We start from the raw sequence: 22876 nt of genomic DNA, 5'->3' as shown, positions 1-22876 counted from the left end.
TCCCCCGGGCAACGGCGACTCCTCCCCGTAAACAGTAGCCGGTGCCGGCGGGATGGAGAAGGAGGAGGCTGCGGCGGCTGCGGCGGACCCCGATGCCGACCCCGATGCCGATTGCGATGCCCAAGCCGATGCCGACCCCGGAGCCGAGCGGCTGCGGCGGGCAGCGGAGCGGAGCCTGGGGCTGGCGGCAGGGCAGGGCGCGGCGGGGCCGGCGCTGGGAGGTTTGGTTGCCGGCACGGCGGGGCCGGTGCTGCTGGCGTGGCGCGGCACGGACGGGCGCCTGGCCCTGGGGCCGCCGCCGCCGCCGCCCGGCCGCCGCAAGGCTCTCTTCTTCCTGCGGGGCCCCGGGCCCGGGGAGCCGCTCTGCGGGGACCTGCCTGAAGACCTCCTGCCCCACTTCGCCGCCCTCGTGGAGGAGGTGAGGAGCGGCCGCGGGGCTGCCTCTGCACCCGGCGATCCCTGACGGGGAGCAGGGGCTGGCACACCCCCGGCTGTGCTGCCGTCCAGCCAGACCTGGCCAGGCTGAGAGCTGGGCACGGGAACCTCACGACGGGCACCAAGGGCGAGGAACAACCTCCTGCAGCAGGACAGCTGAGGGGGGAGCTGCTGGGAAGAGCTCTGTGGAGAAGGAGCTGGGAGTGCTGGGGGGCAACAAGTTCCCCATGAGCCAGAAATGTGCCCTGGTGGCCATGAAAGCCAAAGGGGTCCAGGGGTGCACTAAGCAGAGTGTGGCCAGCAGGGCGAGGGAGGTTTTCATCCCTCTCTACTCTGCCCTGGTGAGGCTACATCTGGAGTGCTGGGTCCAGCTCCAGGCTCCCCAGCTCCAGAGGGACGTGGATTTGCTGGAGAAGGTGTTGCAGAGGGCTACAAAGCTGCTGAGGGGACTGGATCAGCTCCCTCGTGATGCAAGACCTGAGAGAGTTGGGGGGGTTCAGCCTGGAAAAGAGCAGCCCAAGGGGGATCTAATCAATGCTGGTTCATACTTCACGGGCAGGTGTCAGCAGGATGGGGCCAGGCTTTGGTCAGTGGTGCCCAGGGAGTAATGGGCACAGACTGGAACACCAGAAGCTCCAGCTAAAGATAGGGAGGAACTTCTGCCAGTTGAGGGTGGTGGAAGCCTGGAGCAGGCTGCCCAGAGCCGTGGAGTCTCTATCTCTGAAGGCATTCAAGCCCCACCTGCACATGTTCCTGTGTGACCTGCCCTGGCTGACCCTGCCTGGGGGCTGGGCTCCAGGATCTCCACAGGTCTCTTCCAACTCCTCCCATGCTGTGCCATGGTGATGGCACTGGGCAGCCCTGTGGGCCCCAGTGGTGGTGAATCTGGCACCCCAGAGGTGCTGCTCCCAGGTGACCCCAGAGAGGGTAGCCCTGGGCAGCCCTGGAAGTGGGGCCTGCAGGTGGTCCCAGAAGTGGTGCCCCTGGGTAGCCCTGGAGGTGGTGTCCCCAGGGGAGGTAGTGCTGGGCACCCAAGTGGAAGCCCTGCCTCCCACTGGTACCCCTGAAGCCTAGCCCTGGGGTAGGGCAGTGGCTCTGGCACATGGTGGTGACAGTCCCCCCCCTGGAAAGGGGCTGCTTGGTTCCCCTCCTGTCTCTGCTGATGTGTTTGTAGCCACAGCTCTGCCTTTCACAGCACCTCCTGCCTGTCATGGTCCTTGGAATCCACTGGAACCTTCCAAGTTCTGACCCCTGTCTGACTGTGGGGTCTGTGGGACCAAGCCACGCTGTGGCATCAGGGCAGGAGCTGCTTGAGGAGATCTGGTCCATCCCTGCTCAAGAAGGGTCACCCAGGGCCGTTTGCCAAGGACCCTTTTGAGTGTCTCTAAACAGGGAACCTCCACAACCTCCCTGAGCAACATCTGCCAGTGCTTGGTCCCCTCACACTGAGAGAGGTTCCTGGTGTTCAGAAGGAGCCTCTGCAGTTCAGGGCCCTGTAGCCTCAGGGGGGGCTGATGGTTCCAAAGGCATCTTCAAGGGGTTTGGGTGCTCTGTCCTCCCTGTGGCAGCATCCTGAGCCAGACAGCAGCACCTTGAGGGATTCCTGAGGGCTCCTGACCTGGGCAGGCCCTGGCAGTGAGGTTTGGATGAGAAACCAGAGGAGCAGCTCGATCTGAGGAGCTCTGGTGGTGGGGCTAGTGTCTGAAGGTGGATTGGATTCCCAGGAGCAGCTGCTAGGCTGCCTTGGTTTCGTGGGACAATGCCTGGTGTGCACAGGGCTCTTGTTCCCAGGTGTCTGTTGAGCCCTGGGCGCCTGGCAGGTCTGCAGGGAGGGTTTGTGTTACAGCTCCTCAGCCAGGGCAGGCAGAGCCAATGGGCTCTGTCCTCACCATCTGCTGCAGGGACATCTCTGCTCTGCTCAGCCCCCACCTGCAGCACTGCCAGCTCTGGGCCCCCAGCACAAGAAGGACCTGGAGCTGCTGGAGAGGCTCCAGAGGAGGCCACAGAGATGAGCAGAGGCTGCAGAACCTCCCCTGTGGGGCCAGGCTGGGAGAGTTGGGGCTGCGCAGCCTGGAGAAGGCTCCAGGGAGACCTCAGAGCAGCCTTGCAGGACCTGAAGGGCTCCAGGAGAGCTGGGGAGGGACTCTGGACAAGGGCTGGGAGTGCCAGGATGAGGAACAATGGCTTTGAGCTGGGAGAGGAGAGACTGAGAGTGGAGAGGAGGAAGAAATTGTTGGGAGTGAGGGTGGGGAGAGCCTGGCACAGGCTGCCCAGGGAGGCTGTGGCTGTGCCCTGCCTGGAGGTGTTCCAGGCCAGGCTGGATGAGGCCTTGAGCAGCCTGTGCTGGTGGGAGGTGTCCCTGCCCAGGGCAGGGGCTGGAGCTGGAGGAGCTTTAAGATCCCATTTTTCATTCTACAGTTCCAGCCATAGCTGCAGAGAATCTCCAGCACCCTGGGGCTGCTGGTGCTGCTGGTGCTGCTGCTGCTGGTGGTGCTGAGCTCTTTGCCCCTTTTCCATCTGGTGTCCATCTGCAGCTGTTTTACTCCTTCAGCCTCCCCCAGCCCAGCTGCACAGAGGACTGTTGTTTGTCACCAGGGACAACCTGGCTCTGCCAGGCTGTTGCCACAGGAGTTGCTACCACAGCTCAGACAAGCCCAGAACAGCTCAAGCCCAGCCCAGCCCAGCCCAGCCCCGTTCAGCCCAGCCCAGCCCCGTTCAGCCCAGCCCAGTCCTGCCCAGCCCCACCCAGCCCCGCCCAGCCCAGCCCCACCCAGCCCCGCCCAGCCCAGCCCCACCCAGCCCAGCCCAGCTCAGTCCTGCCCAGCCGTGAGACCTCTGCTGGCTACAGCTTTGGCAGTGCCCAGGCAGTGCCTGTGCTGTTGACCTGCAGCAGTGCTGCTGTGGGCACCCTGAGTGCCCCTCACCACCAGCAGGTCCAAGGGGGTAGCAGAAGGTCTCCCTTGCAGCACATTAGGGCCTGCCCTAAGGGACAGCCCCCGGGTTGGACTCTGCCTGCCCTGCTCACCAGCCCTGCAGTGTGGACAAGCAGCAGCAGTGCTGTGAGGGCAAGAGGCCAAGACCATGGAGCTGTCTCCAGCTGCAGGTTGGAGAGGCTGGGAGCACCTGAGCATGGGGCTGCTCACTTTGCTGCTTTCCACCCTTCCCAGCTGCTTGGCTTTGGGGAAGAGGGGTCAGGGTGGGCCTGCAGAGAGGCCCTTCCATCACCACCTAGAGTACCTGCAGGAGCTGCAGGCAGCTGGGGAGGGACTGCTCAGAAGGGCTGTGGGGATAGGCCCAGGGGCAAGGGTTGGGAACTGGAGCAGGGCAGAGTTAGGTTGGAGCTCAGGAGGAAGTTCTGCACAGGGAGGCTGGGGAGACACTGGCACAGGCTGCCCAGGGAGGTGCTGGAGGCTCCAGCCCTGCAGACATTGAAGCTCAGCCTGGCTGTGTCCCTGGGCAGCCTGCTGTGGCTGGAGCTGTCCCTGCTGCCTGCAGGGGTTGGCCAGGATGCCCCTGGAGGCTCCCTCCCAGCCTGATGCCCTCTGAACCTGCCCTTCCTTCACGTTAGGCAGGGTCCTGCCTGGGCCGTCCCTGGGTGTGGGTCCCTGGGCTTGGCCAGGAGAGCAGCCTGGAGCCTGCTGGCCTCTTGCAGCACTGCTTGCTCCATGTGTGTCCCATGGCTCCTGCTGTAGGTGATTGTGCCCATCCTGACCAACAAGCAGAACCATCAGGGCTGGCCCAAAGTGGTGTCAGAGGACCTCACCCGCCACGTCCACAGGCTCAGGAGCACTGCTCTCAAGGTGGTTGGCCAAGTCAAGGGCAAGACCCTGCTGCCTCTTCCAGCTGGCTCTGAGGGAATTGAGGACATTGATCTGGACAATGAGGACTGGTGAGGATCTCCCCTGGGCTTCCTCCTCTCTTGCATGTGCTGTGCCTTCCGGGGACCTCCCCTGCCGCTCCTGGGGAGCTCTGCTTGCCCCTGACCCAGGCTGCCAGGGAGGGGCTGGGGCTGGGAGGGGGATTTTGTACCTGCAGCTTCCTGCAAGCTCTTCTCAGAGCTCTTCATGGTCCCATGGAGACATCTGGAACCTGCTGTAATCTGGCCTCCTGGACAAGCCCTGCAGTGCCCTGTGCTGCTCCTCAAGAAGCAAAGGATTGGCTTGGAGGGCTGGGGGCCTCTCCACTCGTAGTCACAGCTCTGGTAGCTGTCACCACTCTGAAGTTCAGCTCCCTGGGCCAGGACAAGGAGCAAGGGATGTGAGCTGCAGCACAGGAGGTTCCAGCTCAACACCAGGAGGAACTTCCTTACTGTAGGGGTCCCAGAGCCCTGGAGCAGGCTGCCCAGAGAGGCTGTGGAGTCTCCTGCTCTGGAGACTTCCAAGACCCATCTGGATGTGTTCCTGTGGGACCTGAGCTGGATTCTCTGCTCCTGCTCTGGCAGGGGGTTGGACTGGATGATCTCTTTGGGTCCCTTCCCACCCCTGGCATCCTCTGATCCTGTGACAGTCCTCAGGAGCAGTTAGCCACTCGCTGACAGATTACAACCAGAGAATCATTAGGGCTGGAATGGCTGCCCAGGGAGGCTGTGGCTGCCTCCTCCCTGCCTGGAGGTGTTCAGGGCCAGGCTGGATGAGGCCTTGAGCAGCCTGTGCTGGTGGGAGGGGTCCCTGCCCAGGGCAGGGGTTGGAGCTGGCTGATCCCTTGCAGCCCAAACCATCCTGGCAGCTGCAGCTGCCCATGGGGTCCCTTGCAGCTGCTCAGTGCACACCAAGCCATGTGGTTTGTCCCTTGCAGCCTGCAGCTGATAGACAAATCTCTTGTGCCTGCTGCTGAGTCAGCCATCATAGACTGGAGCCACCAGACCCAGGAGGCACTGAGGAAAGACTCTGCAGAGCCTCTGCTGCAAGGCACAAACCCCAGCCCCAAGGTGGAGCTGCAGTTCTGGAAGAGCAGGTACCCTGGGCAGCCTGGCTGGGGCATGCTGGGCACTGGTGCTGGCTCTGCATGGAGGGAGAGTGGTGGTGCCAGGCAGAGCTGCTGCTGGGAGCTGAGAACCTGCCTGAGGCTCATGCTAAGGCTGAGCTGAGGAGAATTGCTCCTGCATGGGAAATAACCCTGGCCTGAGAAGTGTCTGGGAGGTTCCCTGGGCACTGCCTGTGCTTGGCCCAGCCCCAGCACAGGGCTGCCCCAGAGGGGATGCTCTGGGCACCATCACTGCTGCTGGGGGACAGCTGCAAGGGCTGCACCTCAGCTGGCTGCTGCTCACCTGCTGCTGCCAGGGGAACTGCAGCTGCTCAGGAGCCAGGGGGTGGAATGTCCTCCTTGGCCCCCTTGTGCCACGTTGGCTCAGGCTGAGCCAGGGAAAGCATCTCCTCTGCAGAGATGTCTGCAGCACCTGCAGGAACACCAATGGCTTCCTTCAGCTCTGTCCTGCCAGTAGCAGAGCTGCTCTCCTGCTGGACCACAGCTCTGTCTGTCTGTCCTGTAGGGCTGCCCTTGCCTCCTGCAGGACCTGCCTCCTGCTTCACCCTTGGCTCTCAGTCCCTGTGCAGCTGGAGGAGTGAGGCCCAGGGCAGGGGGCTGGTGTGAGGCCAGCTGCTGCTGGGGCTGTGGGGCTGTGACCTGTCCTGGTTCTGCAGGTGTGAGGACCTGGAGAGCATTTACCACCAGCTGACAACCAGGAGGGTCAGCAACATGCTGGGGCTGCTGGAGAGAGCTGGGAGCAGCTATGTGCCAGCCTTCAAGGCCATGCTCAGGGACGTGGAGGCAGGTGAGATGCTGAGGCCACCTCACCACGGGGCTGCCTTAAGGCCTTTCTCCACAGCTGGTTCCAAGCCCAGTGGTGGCACTGCTCCTCTGGAGCCTGCTGGGACCACTGCAGCCTTGTTCCCGGCCTGCAGTGAGCCTGGGCTGCCTGTGCTTGGCCTGATGCTTTTGTTTGCAGGCTGGGACAAGGTCCTGGGGCTCAGGGTGGGTGGGTTTGGGGCCTCACTCTGCTGCAGTAAAGCTTTGGCAGTGATGCAGCAGGACTCATCCCAGTGCTCCTCTGGGGTCAGTCTGCAGCTGCTGAGGCTCAGGGCAAGAGGACATCACAGAGTCACAGCATGGTAGGGCTTGGAAGGGAGCTCTGGAGACTGGCTCCAACCCCCTGCCAGAGCAGGAGCACCCAGGGCAGGTCCCACAGGAACACATCCAGATGGGTTTGGGAAGTCTCCAGAGGAGGAGACTCCACAGCCTCTCTGGGCAGCTGCTCCAGGCCTCTGCCACCCTCACACCAAAGAAGTTTCTCCTGGTGCTGAGGTGGAGCCTCCTGTGCCTGATTTCTTGCCACAGCTCTGAGGGAAGCTCAGGACATTCACCTACACCTGGCACCTCTCAGGAGGCACCTGGAGGCCATAGAGACTGTTGAGTTCAGCAAGGTGAAGCCTCTCCTGCTGCCTCTGCTCCACGTGGTGTGCCTGATCTGGGTCACTTCCAAGAGCTACAGCGTGCCCATGAGGATAGCTGTGCTGCTCCAGGAGATCTGCAACCTCCTCATTCAGCAGGTGTGTGCCTGTGCTGCCTCCCTCCCTTCTCCTGCCCTGGGATGCTGATCTTTAGCAGGAGAGGGTACACAGGATGGCAGAAGGGACCTCTGGGGAGTGAGTCCAAGCCCTGCCAGAGCAGGGTCACCCAGGGCAGGGCACACAGGAACACAGCCAGGCTGGCCTTGAGAGCCTCCAGAGATGAGACCTGCACCACCTCCTTGGGCAGCCTGCTCCAGGGCTCTGCCACCCCCACAGCAAAGAAGTTCTCCTCCTGTTCAGATGGAGCTGCCTCTGGTCAGGTTGATGCCCAGTGCCTCTTGTCCTGCAGCTGAGCCTGCTTGGCTCAGGCATGGGCAGTGCAAGAGACACCAGTCCCTGTGCTGGCAGCACTGACCTCTCAGGTCTGACTTTGCTCTTCCAGGCCCAACTGTACCTGGCTCCAGAAGAGCTTCTGAGGGGGGAGATGGAAGAGAGCCTGGGCAAGGTGCAGATGGTGCTCAGCATCCTGAATGGCTTCAAAGAGTCCTTTGAGGAGAGGAGGGCACAGCTGCACACCTACTATGAGCCAGGCCAAGAAGTGAGGCTCTGGGACTTCCCTGCCACCATGGTGTTTGCCAGGCTGGACAGCTTCCTGAGGAGGCTGCAGATGGTGGAGGTGAGACTCTGGCCTTCAAAACTCCTGCCCAGCTTCAGGAGACCTCTGGGGCTATGCACTGCCTGGCTGGCACCTTCCCTTCTGCAGCTTCACCTCTCACCAGGGGATGCTGCTGCTCTCCTTGCTGTTAGGTGTCCTGCCAGAGCCAGGCTAGGACCTTCGTGTAGCACATCCTGCCTGGTGCATGTGTGAGATGCACAACTGTGTCCTTCTGGCCAAGGTGGTAGTGTCCTGTGGGGCTCCTTGCTCCTACTGGGAGAAGGAAATGGAGGGTACTGGGAGCTGTGGTTTTCATGGCTGTAAATACAGCAACACTTCTCCTAGGCTTCTCTTCCCACCAGAGACAGCCTAGGGCTGGGCCCAGCCTGGCTTGGAGATGCCACAGGCTCCCCTTGAGGCTGCCCACTGCTGGGCTGAGCCACATGGACTGGAGGGGGAGCAGGGTCATCCCTTCACAGGTCTGCCCAGCTGGGGTGCTGTGCTGCTGCTCTCCAGCTCCATTCCTCATCAGCCATTTCCTCTTCAACCTCAGGAGACAAAGCAAGAGGCTCCTGGCTTCCTTTTGCCTTGAAAGGGATCTGTGCAGTGAACCTCAGAGTGCCAGCAGGGAGAGGCTGGAAGGGAGCTCTGGAGCTCACCCAGCCCAGTCCCTGCTCCAGCAGGGCACCCACAGCACCCTGCCCAGCAGCACAATGCCCAGGGGGGGTTGGAAGCTCTCCACACCAGGAGACTCCACAACCTCTCTGGGCAGCCTGCTCCAGGCCTCCAGCACCCTCACAACAAACAACTTTCTCCTCCTGCTCAGATCCAACCTCCTGCCTGCCACTCTGTGCCCACTGCCCCTTGTGCTGGCCCTGGGCAGCACTCAGCAGAGCCTGGCCCCAGCCTCTTGCCCCCCACAGCTCCTTTAGCTCTTGCTGAGCATTGCTCAGCTGCCCTCTGGGGCTGCTCTTCTGCAGGCTCTCAGCCCCAGGGCTCTCAGCCTTTGCTGCTCCCAGAGCTGCTCCAGGCCCCTCAGCAGCTCTGCAGCCTGCCCTGGACTCTCTCCAGCAGTTCCCTGTCCCTCTGGAGCTGGGGAGCCCAGAACTGGACCCAGGGCACCAGCTGTGGTCTCTCTAGCACAGAGCAGAGGGAGAACCTCCCCTGCCCTGCAGCTCCCAGTCTTGTTTCACAGCCCCTAGGGCCCCATTGGCCTTCCTGGCCATGAGGGCACCTTGCTGGCTCATGGGGACCTTGTTGCCCCCCCAGCACTCCCAGCTCCTCCTCTGAGGAGCTGCTTCCCATCAGCTCCCCCCTCACCTGCCCTGGTGCAGAAGATTGTTCCTCCCCAGGGGCAGGATCCTACCCTTGTCCTTGTGCCACAGCCCTGAGCCATGGGCTGCCCTGGCTGTGACCCACCTGGCAGCCTCTGACTGGCACTGGCTCAGTGCCCCCTGTGCAGGGTGAAGCTCCATGCCCACACAGCTCTCCCTGCAGGGTTGTCCTCTGAGTTCAGTGTCAGCAGGATGGCCACCAGCACCTTCCTGTGCCTGAGGCCAGCACAGTTCTGGTCCTCTGAGGTTAAGGGCAAGCAGCCCTTGCCCTAGGGCTACCAGAAGAGAGGGATGGGGTGGGGTGGTGGCAGGGCTGCCCAGTGCTGTGCCACAGCTGCATGAGTGGAGCACTGTCCCCAGCTGTGGCACCTAAGGGTCCAGGCTGCAGGAGGTGGGAAGGGAAGGGAGGAGCCACAGAGCCATAGAATGGTTTGGGTTGGAAAGGGCCTCTGAGACCATCCAGTCCAACACCAACCCAACCCCACCAGGGCCACCAAACCATGGCCCCAGGAGCCATGGCCACAGCTTGCTGGCATGGGGACTCCACCACCTCCCTGGGCAGTGCCATGTCCCCATCTCAGCAGCTCAGGTCAGCTGGGCAGGGTCAGCAGCACCCCCTGGGAAGGAGGAGGTCTGAGCAGGGGCTTTGGACACTTGAGGCTCCTGTAAATGTCAGAGTCCCAGCTGAGAGCTCTGCAGCTGTGCTGGGTGACATCTCAGGGGCTCCTTTCCCCTCTCCAGACACCTCACAGCCACTTTACAGTTGGCACAGAGGCAGCAGCAGGTGCCACTGGGCAGGGACACCTTTGAGCAGCTGCTGCTGCCCAGCATCTCTCTGCCTCCTTCCCTTTGTGCCCCAGGGGTGTGCCTGGGGAGGTCCTTTGGCCTGGCACCAGCTCAGCTGTGCTGTGGCAGCTGCTGTCACCTTGGCTCAGCATCTTAACCTCTCTGTCTTTGAAGGGGCTCCTGACCACTGCCCTGGACCTGATGAAGCTGGAGAAGCTGGAGTTCAGTGGGGTTAAAGGCAAGGCCCTGGGCCAGCAGGTGCAGCAGATGTATGAGGAGTTCCAGGAGGCCTTCAAGGTGTTTGCAGAGCGAACCTACAACTGCCTGGACCTGACCAACCTGGTAGGTGGCAGCAGCTGCTGGGGGTGCCAGCAGCATCTGCGTGTGCAGAGCAGCTTCCTCACCTGCAGCCCTCTGACCTCTTCCCAGCTCCCTCCTCACACAGTCACAGCTGGCATTGGCTTGGAAGGGAGCCTCCAAGGGCATCCTGTCCACCCCCTGCAGGCAGCAGGGACAGCTCCAGCCACAGCAGGCTGCCCAGGCACACAGCAAGTTTGGCTTTGCATGTCTCCAGGGCTGGAGCCTCCAGCACCTCCCTGGGCAGCCTGTGCCAGTGTCTCCCCAGCCTCCCTGGGCAGAACTCCCTCCTGAGCTCCAACCTAACTCTGCCCTGCTCCAGTTCCAAACCATTGCCCCTGGGCCTGTCCCCACAGCCCTTCTGAGCAGTCCCTCCCCACTGCCTGCAGCTCCCCTGCAGGTATTGAACTGCAGCTCTGAGGTCTCCCTGGAGCCTTCTCTTCTGCAGGCTCAACAGCCCCAGCTCACAGTCTCACAGTATCACTAAGGTTGGAAGAGACCTCAAGGATCATCGAGTCCAACCTGTCAACACAGACCTCATGACCAGACCATGGCACCAAGTGCCACATCCAATCCCCTCTTGAACACCTCCAGGGATGGGGACTCCACCACCTCCCTGGGCAGCACATCCCAGTGGCTAACAACTCTCTCAGTGAAGAACTTTCTCCTCACCTCCAGCCTAAACCTCCCCTGGCACAGCTTGAGACCCAGCACCTCTTGTTCTGGTGCTGCTTGCCTGGGAGAAGAGACCAACCCCCACTTGGCTACAACCTCCCTGCAGGGAGTTGCAGAGGGCAATGAGGTCATCCCTGAGCAACTCTCCCAGCCTGGCCCCATAGCAGAGGCTCTGCAGCCTCTGATCACCTCTGTGGCCTCCTCTGGAGCCTCTCCCCCATCTCCAGGTCTCTTTGGTGCTGGGGGCTCTGTATCTGAACACCACCCTGCAGGTGAGGGCTCCCCAGAGCAGGGCAGAGGGGCAGGATCCTCCTGTTAGGGTCTGATCTGTCACTGAAGGGAAGAGAGAGCTGCTGGCCTGGCCTGCAGAGGTCTGGGGGGTCCCTGCAGGTCTCTTTGCAGCACATCTTGCTGGCTCAGGGCCTTAGAGCAGTGGCTGCTGGCAGTCCTGGACTCCAGCCCCCTCCAAGCTCTCCCTGCAGGGGCTGCTTGCTGGTGTGGAGGAGCTGCTCCCACAGCCAGGCTCTGCTCCTGCCTGGGTGCCCAGCTCAGCTGCTCCCTGCCATGTGTCTGCTCTTGGCTAGGTGGCCACAGGGCATCTTCTGCTCTCAGAGTGTGGAGACCCCTCAGTGACCATCATCACTGCTTCCACCAGAGCAACGTTCCCAGGCCCCTGGGGCAGGACTCCATGCCCCCCCAGCCCAGAGCTGCTCGTGTGCCATCCAAGTAGGGCACAGCAGAGGTGCCAGGGGCCTCCCCAGTGCCTGCTCAGAGCCTCCTGCTCTTGGCTCTCACACCAAGCCAGGCTGAGCTCTGAGAGGAGGGTGGGAATGGCACTGCTGAAGGGATCTGTGGCCCAGCTCAGGGGACCTGGATTCCTGCTGCTGCCTGGGCTGTGTGCCCCGGGGCCAGGCTGCTGAGCCTGTGAGCAGCTCCTGCTCAGGCCTTCCCACACCCCACAGCAGGGAGAGCTCAGACCTGGGTGGCCATGGGGAGGCTCCTGCTGAGGAGCTCCAGCTGGGCACTGCAGGTGGGGAGGATGCTCACGGCAAACACCCAAGGGGGAGAGCACCCTGGGGCAAGCTCCTGCCCCAGCAGCCTCCTGCCCTGCTCCCTCCTGAGCTGGGCTGAGGGGTGGCCAGGATGGCAACTGGGCAGGGAGACACAGGGCTGGCAGTGGGGCACAGAGCTGGCAGTGGGGCACAGAGCTGCCAGTGGGACAGAGGACTGGAAGTGGGACACAGGGCTGGCAGTGGGGCACAGGGCTGGCAGTGGGGCACAGAGCTGGCAGTGTGGCACAGAGCTGGCAGTGGGGCACAGAGCTGGCAGTGGGACAGAGGACTGGAAGTGGGACACAGGGCTGGCAGTGGGGCAGAGAGCTGGGCAGGGAGACACAGGACTGGCAGTGGGGCACAGGGCTGGCAGTGGGACACAGAGCTGGCAGAGGGACACAGGGCTGGCAGTGGGGCACAGAGCTGGGCAGGGAGACACAGGACTGGCAGTGGGGCACAGAGCTGGGCAGGGAGACACAGAGCTGGCAGTGGGGCACAGGGCTGGGCAGGGAGACACAGAGCTGGCAGTGGGGCACAGGACTGGCAGTGGGGCACAGAGCTGGGCAGGGAGACACAGAGCTGGCAGTGGGGCACAGGACTGGCAGTGGGACACAGAGCTGGGCAGGGAGACACAGAGCTGGCAGTAGGGCACAGAGCTGGCAGTGGGACACAGGGCTGGGCAGGGAGACACAGGACTGGCAGTGGGGCACAGAGCTGGCAGAGGGACACAGGGCTGGCAGTGGGGCACAGGGCTGGCAGTGGGACACAGAGCTGGCAGTGGGGCACAGAGCTGGCAGTGTGGCACAGAGCTGGCAGTGGGGCACAGAGCTGGCAGTGGGACAGAGGACTGGAAGTGGGACACAGAGCTGGCAGTGGGGCACAGAGCTGGGCAGGGAGACACAGGACTGGCAGTGGGGCACAGGGCTGGCAGTGGGACACAGAGCTGGCAGAGGGACACAGGGCTGGCAGTGGGGCACAGAGCTGGGCAGGGAGACACAGGACTGGCAGTGGGGCACAGAGCTGGGCAGGGAGACACAGAGCTGGCAGTGGGGCACAGGGCTGGGCAGGGAGACACAGAGCTGGCAGTGGGGCACAGGACTGGCAGTGGGGCACAGAGCTGGGCAGGGAGACACAGAGCTGGCAGTGGGGCACAGGACTGGCAGTGGGACACAGAGCTGGGCAGGGAGACACAGAGCTGGCAGTAGGGCACAGAGCTGGCAGTGGGACACAGGGCTGGGCAGGGAGACACAGGACTGGCAGTGGGGCACAGAGCTGGCAGAGGGACACAGGTCTGGCAGTGGGGCACAGGGCTGGCAGTGGGACACAGAGCTGGCAGAGGGACACAGGGCTGGCAGTGGGGCACAGAGCTGGCAGTGGGACAGAGGACTGGAAGTGGGACACAGGGCTGGCAGTGGGGCACAGGGCTGGCAGTGGGACACAGAGCTGGCAGTGGGGCACAGAGCTGGCAGTGTGGCACAGAGCTGGCAGTGGGGCACAGAGCTGGCAGTGGGACAGAGGACTGGAAGTGGGACACAGAGCTGGCAGTGGGGCACAGAGCTGGGCAGGGAGACACAGGACTGGCAGTGGGGCACAGAGCTGGGCAGGGAGACACAGAGCTGGCAGTGGGGCACAGGGCTGGGCAGGGAGACACAGAGCTGGCAGTGGGGCACAGGACTGGCAGTGGGGCACAGAGCTGGGCAGGGAGACACAGAGCTGGCAGTGGGGCACAGGACTGGCAGTGGGACACAGAGCTGGGCAGGGAGACACAGAGCTGGCAGTAGGGCACAGAGCTGGCAGTGGGACACAGGGCTGGCAGTGGGGCACAGAGCTGGCAGTGGGACACAGGGCTGGGCAGGGAGACACAGGACTGGCAGTGGGGCACAGAGCTGGCAGAGGGACACAGGGCTGGCAGTGGGGCACAGGGCTGGGCAGGGAGACACAGGACTGGCAGTGGGGCACAGAGCTGGGCAGGGAGACACAGAGCTGGCAGTGGGGCACAGGGCTGGGCAGGGAGACACAGAGCTGGCAGTGGGGCACAGGACTGGCAGTGGGGCACAGAGCTGGGCAGGGAGACACAGAGCTGGCAGTGGGGCACAGGACTGGCAGTGGGACACAGAGCTGGGCAGGGAGACACAGAGCTGGCAGTAGGACACAGGGCTGGCAGTGGGGCACAGAGCTGGCAGTGGGACACAAGGCTGGCAGTAGGGCACAGAGCTGGCAGTGGGGCACAGGGCTGGCAGTGGGGCACAGAGCTGGCAGTGGGACACAAGGCTGGCAGTAGGGCACAGAGCTGGCAGTGGGGCACAGGGCTGGCAGTGGGACACAGAGCTGGCAGTGGGACACAGGACTGGCAGTGGGGCACAGGGCTGGGCAGGGAGACACAGAGCTGGCAGTAGGGCACAGAGCTGGCAGTGGGGCACAGGGCTGGCAGTGGGGCACAGAGCTGGGCAGGGAGACACAGAGCTGGCAGTGGGACATAGGACTGGCAGTGGGGCACAGAGCTGCTGAGCCCTGCCTGCCCTGGTGCTGAGCCCTGCCTGCCCTGGTGCTGAGCCCTGCCTGCCCCGGTGCTGAGCCCTGCCTGCCCTGGTGCTGAGCCCTGCCTGCCCCGGAGCTGAGCCCTGCCTGCCCCGGTGCTGAGCCCTGCCTGCCCTGGTGCTGAGCCCTGCCTGTCCTAGTGCTGAGCCCTGCCTGCCCCGGAGCTGAGCCCTGCCTGCCCCGGAGCTGAGCCCTGCCTGCCCTGGTGCTGAGCTCTGCCTGCCCCGGTGCTGAGCCCTGCCTGCCCCGGTGCTGAGCCCTGCCTGTCCTAGTGCTGAGCCCTGCCTGCCCTGGTGCTGAGCCCTGCCTGTCCTAGTGCTGAGCCCTGCCTGCCCCGGTGCTGAGCCCTGCCTGCCCCGGTGCTGAGCCCTGCCTGTCCTAGTGCTGAGCCCTGCCTGCCCTGGTGCTGAGCCCTGCCTGTCCTAGTGCTGAGCCCTGCCTGCCCTGGTGCTGAGCCCTGCCTGCCCTGGTGCTGAGCCCTGCCTGTCCTAGTGCTGAGCCCTGCCTGCCCTGGTGCTGAGTCCTGCCTGCCCCGGAGCTGAGCCCTGCCTGCCCCGGAGCTGAGCCCTGCCTGCCCTGGTGCTGAGCCCTGCCTGCCCTGGTGCTGAGCCCTGCCTGCCCCGGAGCTGAGCCCTGCCTGTCCTAGTGCTGAGCCCTGCCTGCCCTGGTGCTGAGCCCTGCCTGTCCTAGTGCTGAGCCCTGCCTGCCCTGGTGCTGAGCCCTGCCTGCCCCGGTGCTGAGCCCTGCCTGCCCTGGTGCTGAGCTCTGCCTGCCCCGGAGCTGAGCCCTGCCTGCCCCGGTGCTGAGCTCTGCCTGCCCCGGTGCTGAGCCCTGCCTGTCCTAGTGCTGAGCCCTGCCTGTCCTGGTGCTGAGCCCTGCCTGCCCCGGTGCTGAGCCCTGCCTGCCCTGGTGCTGAGCCCTGCCTGCCCCGGTGCTGAGCCCTGCCTGTCCTAGTGCTGAGCCCTGCCTGCCCTGGTGCTGAGCCCTGCCTGTCCTAGTGCTGAGCCCTGCCTGCCCTGGTGCTGAGCCCTGCCTGCCCTGGTGCTGAGCTCTGCCTGCCCCGGTGCTGAGCCCTGCCTGTCCTAGTGCTGAGCCCTGCCTGCCCTGGTGCTGAGCCCTGCCTGTCCTAGTGCTGAGCCCTGCCTGCCCTGGTGCTGAGCCCTGCCTGCCCCGGTGCTGAGCCCTGCCTGCCCTGGTGCTGAGCTCTGCCTGCCCCGGTGCTGAGCCCTGCCTGTCCTAGTGCTGAGCCCTGCCTGCCCCGGTGCTGAGCCCTGCCTGCCCCGGTGCTGAGCCCTGCCTGCCCTGGTGCTGGCTGTGCCATTTGTCTCCCAGGGCCTCCCTGCAGTGTCCCTGCCAGGGGCTGCCTGCTGCCTGCTCGGTGCTGCTGCTCCTGCAGGGAGGTCACTGCAGTGTCCCTGCCAGGGGCTGCCTGCTGCCTCTTGGTGCTGCTGCTCCTGCAGGGAGGTCACTGCAGTGTCCCTGCCAGGGGCTGCCTGCTGCCTGCTCGGTGCTGCTGCTCCTGCAGGGAGGTCACTGCAGTGTCCCTGCCAGGGGCTGCCTGCTGCCTGCTCGGTGCTGCTGCTCCTGCAGGGAGGTCACTGCAGTGCCCCTGCCAGGGGCTGCCTGCTGCCTGCTCGGTGCTGCTGCTCCTGCAGGGAGGTCACTGCAGTGCCCCTGCCAGGGGCTGCCTGCTGCCTGCTCGGTGCTGCTGCTCCTGCAGGGAGGTCACTGCAGTGTGCCTGCCAGGGGCTGCCTGCTGCCTGCTCGGTGCTGCTGCTCCTGCAGGGAGGTCACTGCAGTGTGCCTGCCAGGGGCTGGTCTGCTGGCAGTGCCCCCATGGCCCTTTGTGTGGTTCTGGGTCCTAAGTGCTTGAGTTCTGCAGCTTCTGCTCCCATCCTCAGCTGTTCTGCAGCTCAGGCAGCAGCCCAGCAGTGCAGGGGACACCTGGCAGGGACACCTGGCCCTGCAGGGGTGGCTGTGACCGAGGAAGCCCAGAAGGGCTGCAGCCTCCCCCCGTGCCAGGCTCAGGCTTGGCTTTGGGCTCTTTGAGCTGCAGGAAAACAAACCCAGGTTTTACATTTGAGCTTCAAGGGATCTGCTGCAGCTGGGGCAGGAAAGCAGGGCCAGAAGCCAGTGGAAATGATAGAAACCCAACTGGTGGGGTGGGAAAGGACCTCTGGAGGTCACCAGAACACCTCCCTGCTTTAAACAGCCTCAGCTAGAGCTGGGCTGGAAGCAGGTTAAGTATCTCCAGGGTTGAATGTGGCCAAGGGTGGAGACTCCATAGGTTCAGAGCTGTTTGGGTTGGAAGGGACCTGAAAGCTCATCCAGCTCCAGCCCTCTGCCCTGGGCAGGGACACCTCCCACCAGCACAGGCTGCTCAAGGCCTCATCCAGCCTGGCCTGGAACACCTCCAGGCAGGGCACAGCCACAGCCTCCCTGGGCAGCCTGTGCCAGGCTCTCCCCAGCCTCACTGCCAGGAATCTCTTCCTCATCTCCAGTCTCAGTCTCTCCTCTCCCAGCTCAAAGCCATTGTCCCAGCCCTTGTCCAGAGTCCCTCCCCAGCTCCTCTGGGGCCCTTCAGGTCCTGCAACCTCCTCCACAGCCTCTCAGGACAATCTGTGGTGGTGTTCCCAAACTGCCTTTGTTGTTGCCCCACTTCCCTCCAGCTCATGGCCAGCCCCCCAGGAGGGCCCCCAGGCTCTTGGCTCTGGGGTAGTGCAGCAATGTCCTCAGGCTCTGTTGAGGCTCTGCCCTGCTGCAGCAGCTGAAGTTGTGCTCTCCTCTGGCCAGCCTTCCTGGTGACTGAGAGGAGTGAGCTGTGGCTCAGGAGGCTGCAGGTCCCTGCTCTGAGCCTCACAGCTCCCTGCCTTGCCTTCCCACAGGACTTTGAGCAGGACAGCTTTGCCTTCCAGCAGAAGGCAGCAGACCTTGATGGGCGCCTGGGCACTGTCCTCAGCCAGGCTTTCAGTGATGCCTCAGACCTGGAGCACACCTTCAAGGTTTGTCTGTTGTGTCCTTGCCCTTCCGTAGAAGGGAAATGAGGGCACCTCTGGGCTGCCTTGGTGAGCATTGCACCTGAGGGGAAAGCTGGGGAGGGACTCTTCTCTCCAGGGCTCTCAGCCCCAGGGCTCTCAGCCTTTGCTGCTCCCAGAGCTGCTCCAGGCCCCTCAGCAGCTTTGCAGCCTGCCCTGGACTCTCTCCAGCAGTTCCCTGTCCCTCTGGAGCTGGGCAGCCCAGAACTGGACCCAGGGCTCCAGAAGGTGCCTTACCACTACAGAGCAGAGAGGAAAGACCTTCTGTGACCTTGGGTTATGATTCTGTTCCCTTTTCTTTCCCTGCTTGTTCCCCCCAGGTGCTGGAGATGTTTGGCAGCCTGCTGGAGCGCCCAGGGATGGCTGCAGATGCTGCTGACAGCTACTCTGTGCTGCTCCACAGGCTCAGCAGTGCCCTGGACCACGCTCAGCTGCTCTACTGCAGGCAGATGAAGGCAGAGCTGGAGCTGGGTGAGCAGCCTGTGCCCACTGACCTCACTGGGCAGGGAACTCTCTGCAGGAGTCTGGGGGCAGGAAGCAATTTGCCTTTTATCTAAGGAAACCAAAACTTCCCAAACTCTGAATGTTTGCAGCCTAACTCTGAATGTTTGCAGCCTCTACAGCTCCTGGTGAGGACAGAAACACCTTGGCAAAGCCTGCTCTGAGTAGGATCATGGAGTTGTTTGGGCTGGAAAAGGCCTCTGAGCTCACCCAGGCCAACCCCAACCCAGCCCCACCATGGCCACCAACCCATGGCCCCAGCAGCCATGGCCACAGCTTGCTGCAACACCTCCAGGCATGGGGACTCCACCACCTCCCTGGGCAGCCTCTGCCAGTCCCAGGCAGAGGACAGAGAGCAGAGGGCAGCAGTGGTCTCCTGTTTCTAGGCTTGCTGAGCAGGAAGGGGCAGTGGAGCAGACCCCCTGTGACCCAGGGGACCCCTCCTGCTTGGAGGGGGCATCCAAGTCCCTCTCTGTTCCCCTGGATCAGGTTTCTTCTGTCCCCTGGGGAAGCAGGGCTCTACCAGCCCTCCCCCAGGCTGCTGTGACCCAGCACACTCTGCCCTGCTGCATCTTGAGGCCATTTCCTCTCCTTCTGTCACTCATTCAATGGGAGCAGAGCCCAACCCCCCCTGGCTCCAGCCTCCTCTCAGGGAGCTGCAGAGAGCAATGAGGTCTCCCTCAGCCTCCTCTGCTCCAGGCTCAACACCCCCAGCTCCCTCAGCTGCTCCTCCCCAGCCCTGTTCTCCAGACCCTTCCCCAGCTTTGCTGCCCTCAGCAAAGCCAAGAATTCTTTGGGGGATTCTCCTTTTCCCCTGTGTGTCCCTGGTGTGTGCCTGGCAGTGGAGCCTCCCCCCAGAGCCTTCTTTCCACACTGGGTGCTGCCTCAAGCACCCCATGGGCCTTGCAGCCTGGCTCCTGTGCTCCCCAGTGTGGCTTTGTTGGGGCTCCCTTGTGATGTTGTAAAGCCAAGCAGTGGCTGTGCCCTGCCTGGAGGTGTTCCAGGCCAGGCTGGATGAGGCCCTGAGCAGCCTGTGCTGGTGGGAGGTGTCCCTGCCCAGGGCAGGGGGCTGGAGCTGGGTGACCTCTGAGGTCCCTTCCAGCCCAGCCACGCTGTGCCCCTCTGAACAAGGCAGCAGACCAGAGCAGGGCTGTGCTGCTGAGTCTCTGTGGGTGTTCCTGGGGGGTTCTCACTCAGATGCTGTCTCCATGCCTCCCCAGGCCGTGCCCCTGTGCACAGGAACATGCCCCCCGTGGCTGGAGCCCTGTGCTGGGCCGAGGAGCTGCGAGCCAGGATCCAGCTGCCCCTGGGCCGCCTGAGGAGCCTGCCGCAGTGGTGCGTGGCTGGCAGCTGCCTGCCTCTGCCTTGCTGTCTGCTCTCTGCCTCTGCTCTCTGCCTCTGTTCTCTCCCTCTGCTCTGCTCTCTGCCTCTGCTCTCTGCCTCTGCCTCTGCTCTCTGCCTCTGCCTCTGCTCTCTGCCTCTGCTCTCTACCTCTGCTCCCTGCCTCTGCTCTCTACCTCTGCTCCCTGCCTCTGCCTCTGCTCTCAGCCTCTGCTCTCAGCCTCTGCTCTCTGCCTCTGTTCTCTCCCTCTGCTCTGCTCTCTGCCTCTGCTCTCTACTCTCTGCCTCTGCCTCTGCTCTCTACTCTCTGCCTCTGCTCTCTGCCTCTGCTCTCTGCTCTCTGCTCCCTGCCTCTGCTCTCTGCTCTCTGCCTCTGCTCTCTACTCTCTGCCTCTGCTCTCTGCCTCTGCTCTCTGCTCTCTGCCTCTGCCTCTGCTCTCTACTCTCTGCCTCTGCTCTCTGCCTCTGCTCTCTGCTCTCTGCCTCTGCTCTCTACTCTCTGCCCTCTGCTCTCTGCCTCTGCTCTCTGCTCTCTGCTCTCTGCTCTCTGCCTCTGCTCTCTGCTCTCTGCCTCTGCTCTCTACTCTCTGCCTCTGCTCCCTGCCTCTGCTCTCTGCTCTCTGCCTCTGCTCTCTACTCTCTGCCTCTGCTCTCTGCCTCTGCTCTCTACTCTCTGCCTCTGCTCTCTGCCTCTGCTCTCTGCTCTCTGCCTCTGCTCTCTACTCTCTGCCTCTGCTCTCTGCCTCTGCTCTCTGCCTCTGCTCTCTACTCTCTGCCTCTGCTCTCTGCTCTCTGCCTCTGCTCTCTACTCTCTGCCTCTGCTCCCTGCCTCTGCTCTCTACTCTCTGCCTCTGCTCCCTGCCTCTGCTCTCTACTCTCTGCCTCTGCTCTCTGCCTCTGCTCTCTGCTCTCTGCCTCTGCTCTCTACTCTCTGCCTCTGCTCTCTGCCTCTGCTCTCTGCCTCTGCTCTCTACTCTCTGCCTCTGCTCTCTGCTCTCTGCCTCTGCTCTCTACTCTCTGCCTCTGCTCCCTGCCTCTGCTCTCTACTCTCTGCCTCTGCTCTCTGCTCTCTGCCTCTGCTCTCTACTCTCTGCCTCTGCTCTCTGCCTCTGCTCTCTACTCTCTGCCTCTGCTCTCTGCCTCTGCTCTCTGCTCTCTGCCTCTGCTCTCTACTCTCTGCCTCTGCTCTCTGCCTCTGCTCTCTGCCTCTGCTCTCTACTCTCTGCCTCTGCTCTCTGCTCTCTGCCTCTGCTCTCTACTCTCTGCCTCTGCTCCCTGCCTCTGCTCTCTACTCTCTGCCTCTGCTCTCTGCTCTCTGCCTCTGCTCTCTACTCTCTGCCTCTGCTCCCTGCCTCTGCTCTCTACTCTCTGCCTCTGCTCTCTGCTCTCTGCCTCTGCTCTCTACTCTCTGCCTCTGCTCCCTGCCTCTGCTCTCTACTCTCTGCCTCTGCTCTCTGCCTCTGCTCTCTACTCTCTGCCTCTGCTCTCTGCCTCTGCTCCCTGCCTCTGCTCTCTACTCTCTGCCTCTGCTCCCTGCCTCTGCTCTCTACTCTCTGCCTCTGCTCCCTGCCTCTGCTCTCTGCTCCCTGCCTCTGCTCTCTGCTCTCTGCCTCTGCTCTCTACTCTCTGCTCTCTGCTCTCTGCTCTCTGCCTCTGCTCTCTGCCTCTGCTCTCTGCCCTCTGCCTCTGCTCTCTGCTCTCTGCTCTCTTCCCTCTGCCTCTGCTCTCTGCCTCTGCTCTCTGCTCTCTGCTCTCTGCCTCTGCTCTCTGCTCTCTGCTCTCTGCCTCTGCTCTCTGCCTCTGCTCTCTGCTCTCTGCCTCTGCTCTCTGCTCTCTGCCTCTGCTCTCTGCTCTCCTCACTCTGCTTTTCCTGCTGGCTTCAGCACCAGCCAGGGCCACAGCTCAAACCATGCCCAGATGGAGATGGGTGAGGAGTGGTGTCCCTCAGTGCTCTGATGGGACCAGGGCTGTTCAGGATCTTCAGCAGTGCCATAGCAGGAGACTGGGGCAGCCTCAGGGAGCCTGCAGCTGGCACCAAGCTGAGTGGTGACCTTGGTAAGGCTGAGGGATGGGACAGAGCCATGCAGAGGGGCCTGGACAGGCTGCAGAGGTGGCTTGAGAAGAATCTCAGGAGCTTCAATAAGGCCAAGGGCAAGGTCCTGCACCTTGATATCCAGGCTGGGGCTGATGAGACTGAGAGCAGCCCTGCAGAGAAGGCCTTGGGGGTGCTGGGGGGGAGGAGCTGGGCAGGAGCCAGCAATGGGCACTGGCAGCACAGGGGGCCAAGGGCAGCCTGGGCTGCAGCCAAAGCAGTGTGGCCAGAGCTGGAGAGAGAGGATCCTGCCCCTCTGCTCTGCTCTGGGGAGCCCTCACCTGCAGGGCTGGGGCCAGATATGGAGCACCCAGCACAAGGAGGACCTGGAGCTGATGGAGAGGGTCCAGAGGAGACTACAAAGATGTTCATAGTGTTGGAGCACCTGGGGCCAGGCTGGGAGAGTTGGGGCTGTGCAGCCTGCAGAACGGAAGGCTCCAGGGAGACCTCAGAGCAGCCTTCCAGTACCTGAAGGGGAGCTGCAGGCAGCTGGGGAGGGACTGTTCAGAAGGGCTGTGGGGATAGGCCCAGGGGCAGTGGTTTGGAACTGGAGTAGGGCAGAGTTAGGTTGGAGCTCAGGAGGAAGTTCTGCACAGGGAGGCTGGGGAGACACTGGCACAGGCTGCTCAGGTTGGTGCTGGAGGCTCTGTCCCTGGAGACTTTCAAGACCAGGCTGGATGGGGCCCTGAGCAGCCTGCTGCAGAGGGAGGTGTCACAAGTGGCTGCTTCTGCAGTGCTGCTTCCTTCTGAGCCTCTCTGCTCTGAGCAGTGCTGGCTGCTGAGCTGGAGTTGCCAGGCTCTGTGTGTGAAGCTGGGACAGGCAGTGTACAGGGGAGGCCCCAGCAGCACTCAGCCCTTCCTCCACCCCAGGAGCTGGCTGCTGCCTGCAGGTTGCCATGCAGACATCTGAGAAGGGGCACACTGGGGAGCTTGGGTCCCAGCTTGGGCAGCCTGCCTACAGCAACATGACCTGGGGTTGATGGGAGGGGGTGGGGGGCAAGCTCCCCAGTCAGAGCCCTCCTGCAGTGCTGCTTGTTGCTGGAAGGGTGAATGCAGCCTCAGAGGGCTGAGCAGAGGGCTGAGCAGAGGGCTGACCTTGTCTGTTGTGCCAGCAGCTGCCTGGAGCCTGCTGAAGCAAGAAGGGTGGTGGAGAAGTCTGAAGCTCTGGTCCAGCTGCTCGACAGGTAGGTGGTGGCTCAGGCAAGGCTCCAGGTGTCCTCCTCAGTGCCACCTGCCAGCACCTTTGCCAGCCCAGGGCCTCCAAGGTCTCTTTCTAAGCCAGAGGCAGTTTCCTGATGAGAGAAGTGGAAGCCTGGTGCTTCATGCCATGGTCTTTCTGGGATGCCCTGAAATGGGAGGAGCAAGGGCTGTGCACCCTGGCAGAGATGCTGGACCAAGCCCTGTTTGACACTGACCTCCAGCTGCTCTGTGGGGTGCAGAGGCTGCTCTGTGGGGTGCAGAAGCTGCTCTGTGGGGTGCAGAGGCTGCTCTGTAGGGTGCAGAGGCTGCTCTGTGGGGTGCAGAGGCTGCTCTGTAGGGTGCAGAGGCTGCTCTGTGGGGTGCAGAGGC

General features: G+C 63.1%; 1 protein-coding gene across 1 annotated transcript; it reads left to right on the top strand.

The window, feature by feature from the left end:
- The first annotated feature begins 52 nt into the window (after positions 1 to 52).
- On the top strand, positions 53 to 22495 carry LOC137447831 (dynein axonemal heavy chain 9-like). Its single transcript, XM_068151746.1, has 11 exons — positions 53 to 418; positions 4128 to 4324; positions 5230 to 5388; positions 6075 to 6205; positions 6769 to 6980; positions 7384 to 7617; positions 9891 to 10058; positions 17224 to 17340; positions 17694 to 17844; positions 19095 to 19209; positions 22423 to 22495. The coding sequence occupies exons 1-11, from the start codon at positions 53 to 55 to the stop codon at positions 22493 to 22495; spliced, it is 1923 nt and encodes a 640-aa protein (XP_068007847.1).
- The last annotated feature ends 381 nt before the right edge of the window (positions 22496 to 22876 follow it).

This window comes from Melanerpes formicivorus, unplaced genomic scaffold (assembly GCF_026170545.1).
Source record: "Melanerpes formicivorus ecotype bairdi unplaced genomic scaffold, bMelFor1.0.p_v2 SCAF_21, whole genome shotgun sequence".
Classification (NCBI taxonomy): domain Eukaryota; kingdom Metazoa; phylum Chordata; class Aves; order Piciformes; family Picidae; genus Melanerpes; species Melanerpes formicivorus.
Note: the sequence above shows the minus strand (reverse complement) of the source record. Positions and strands in the feature narration are given on the sequence as shown.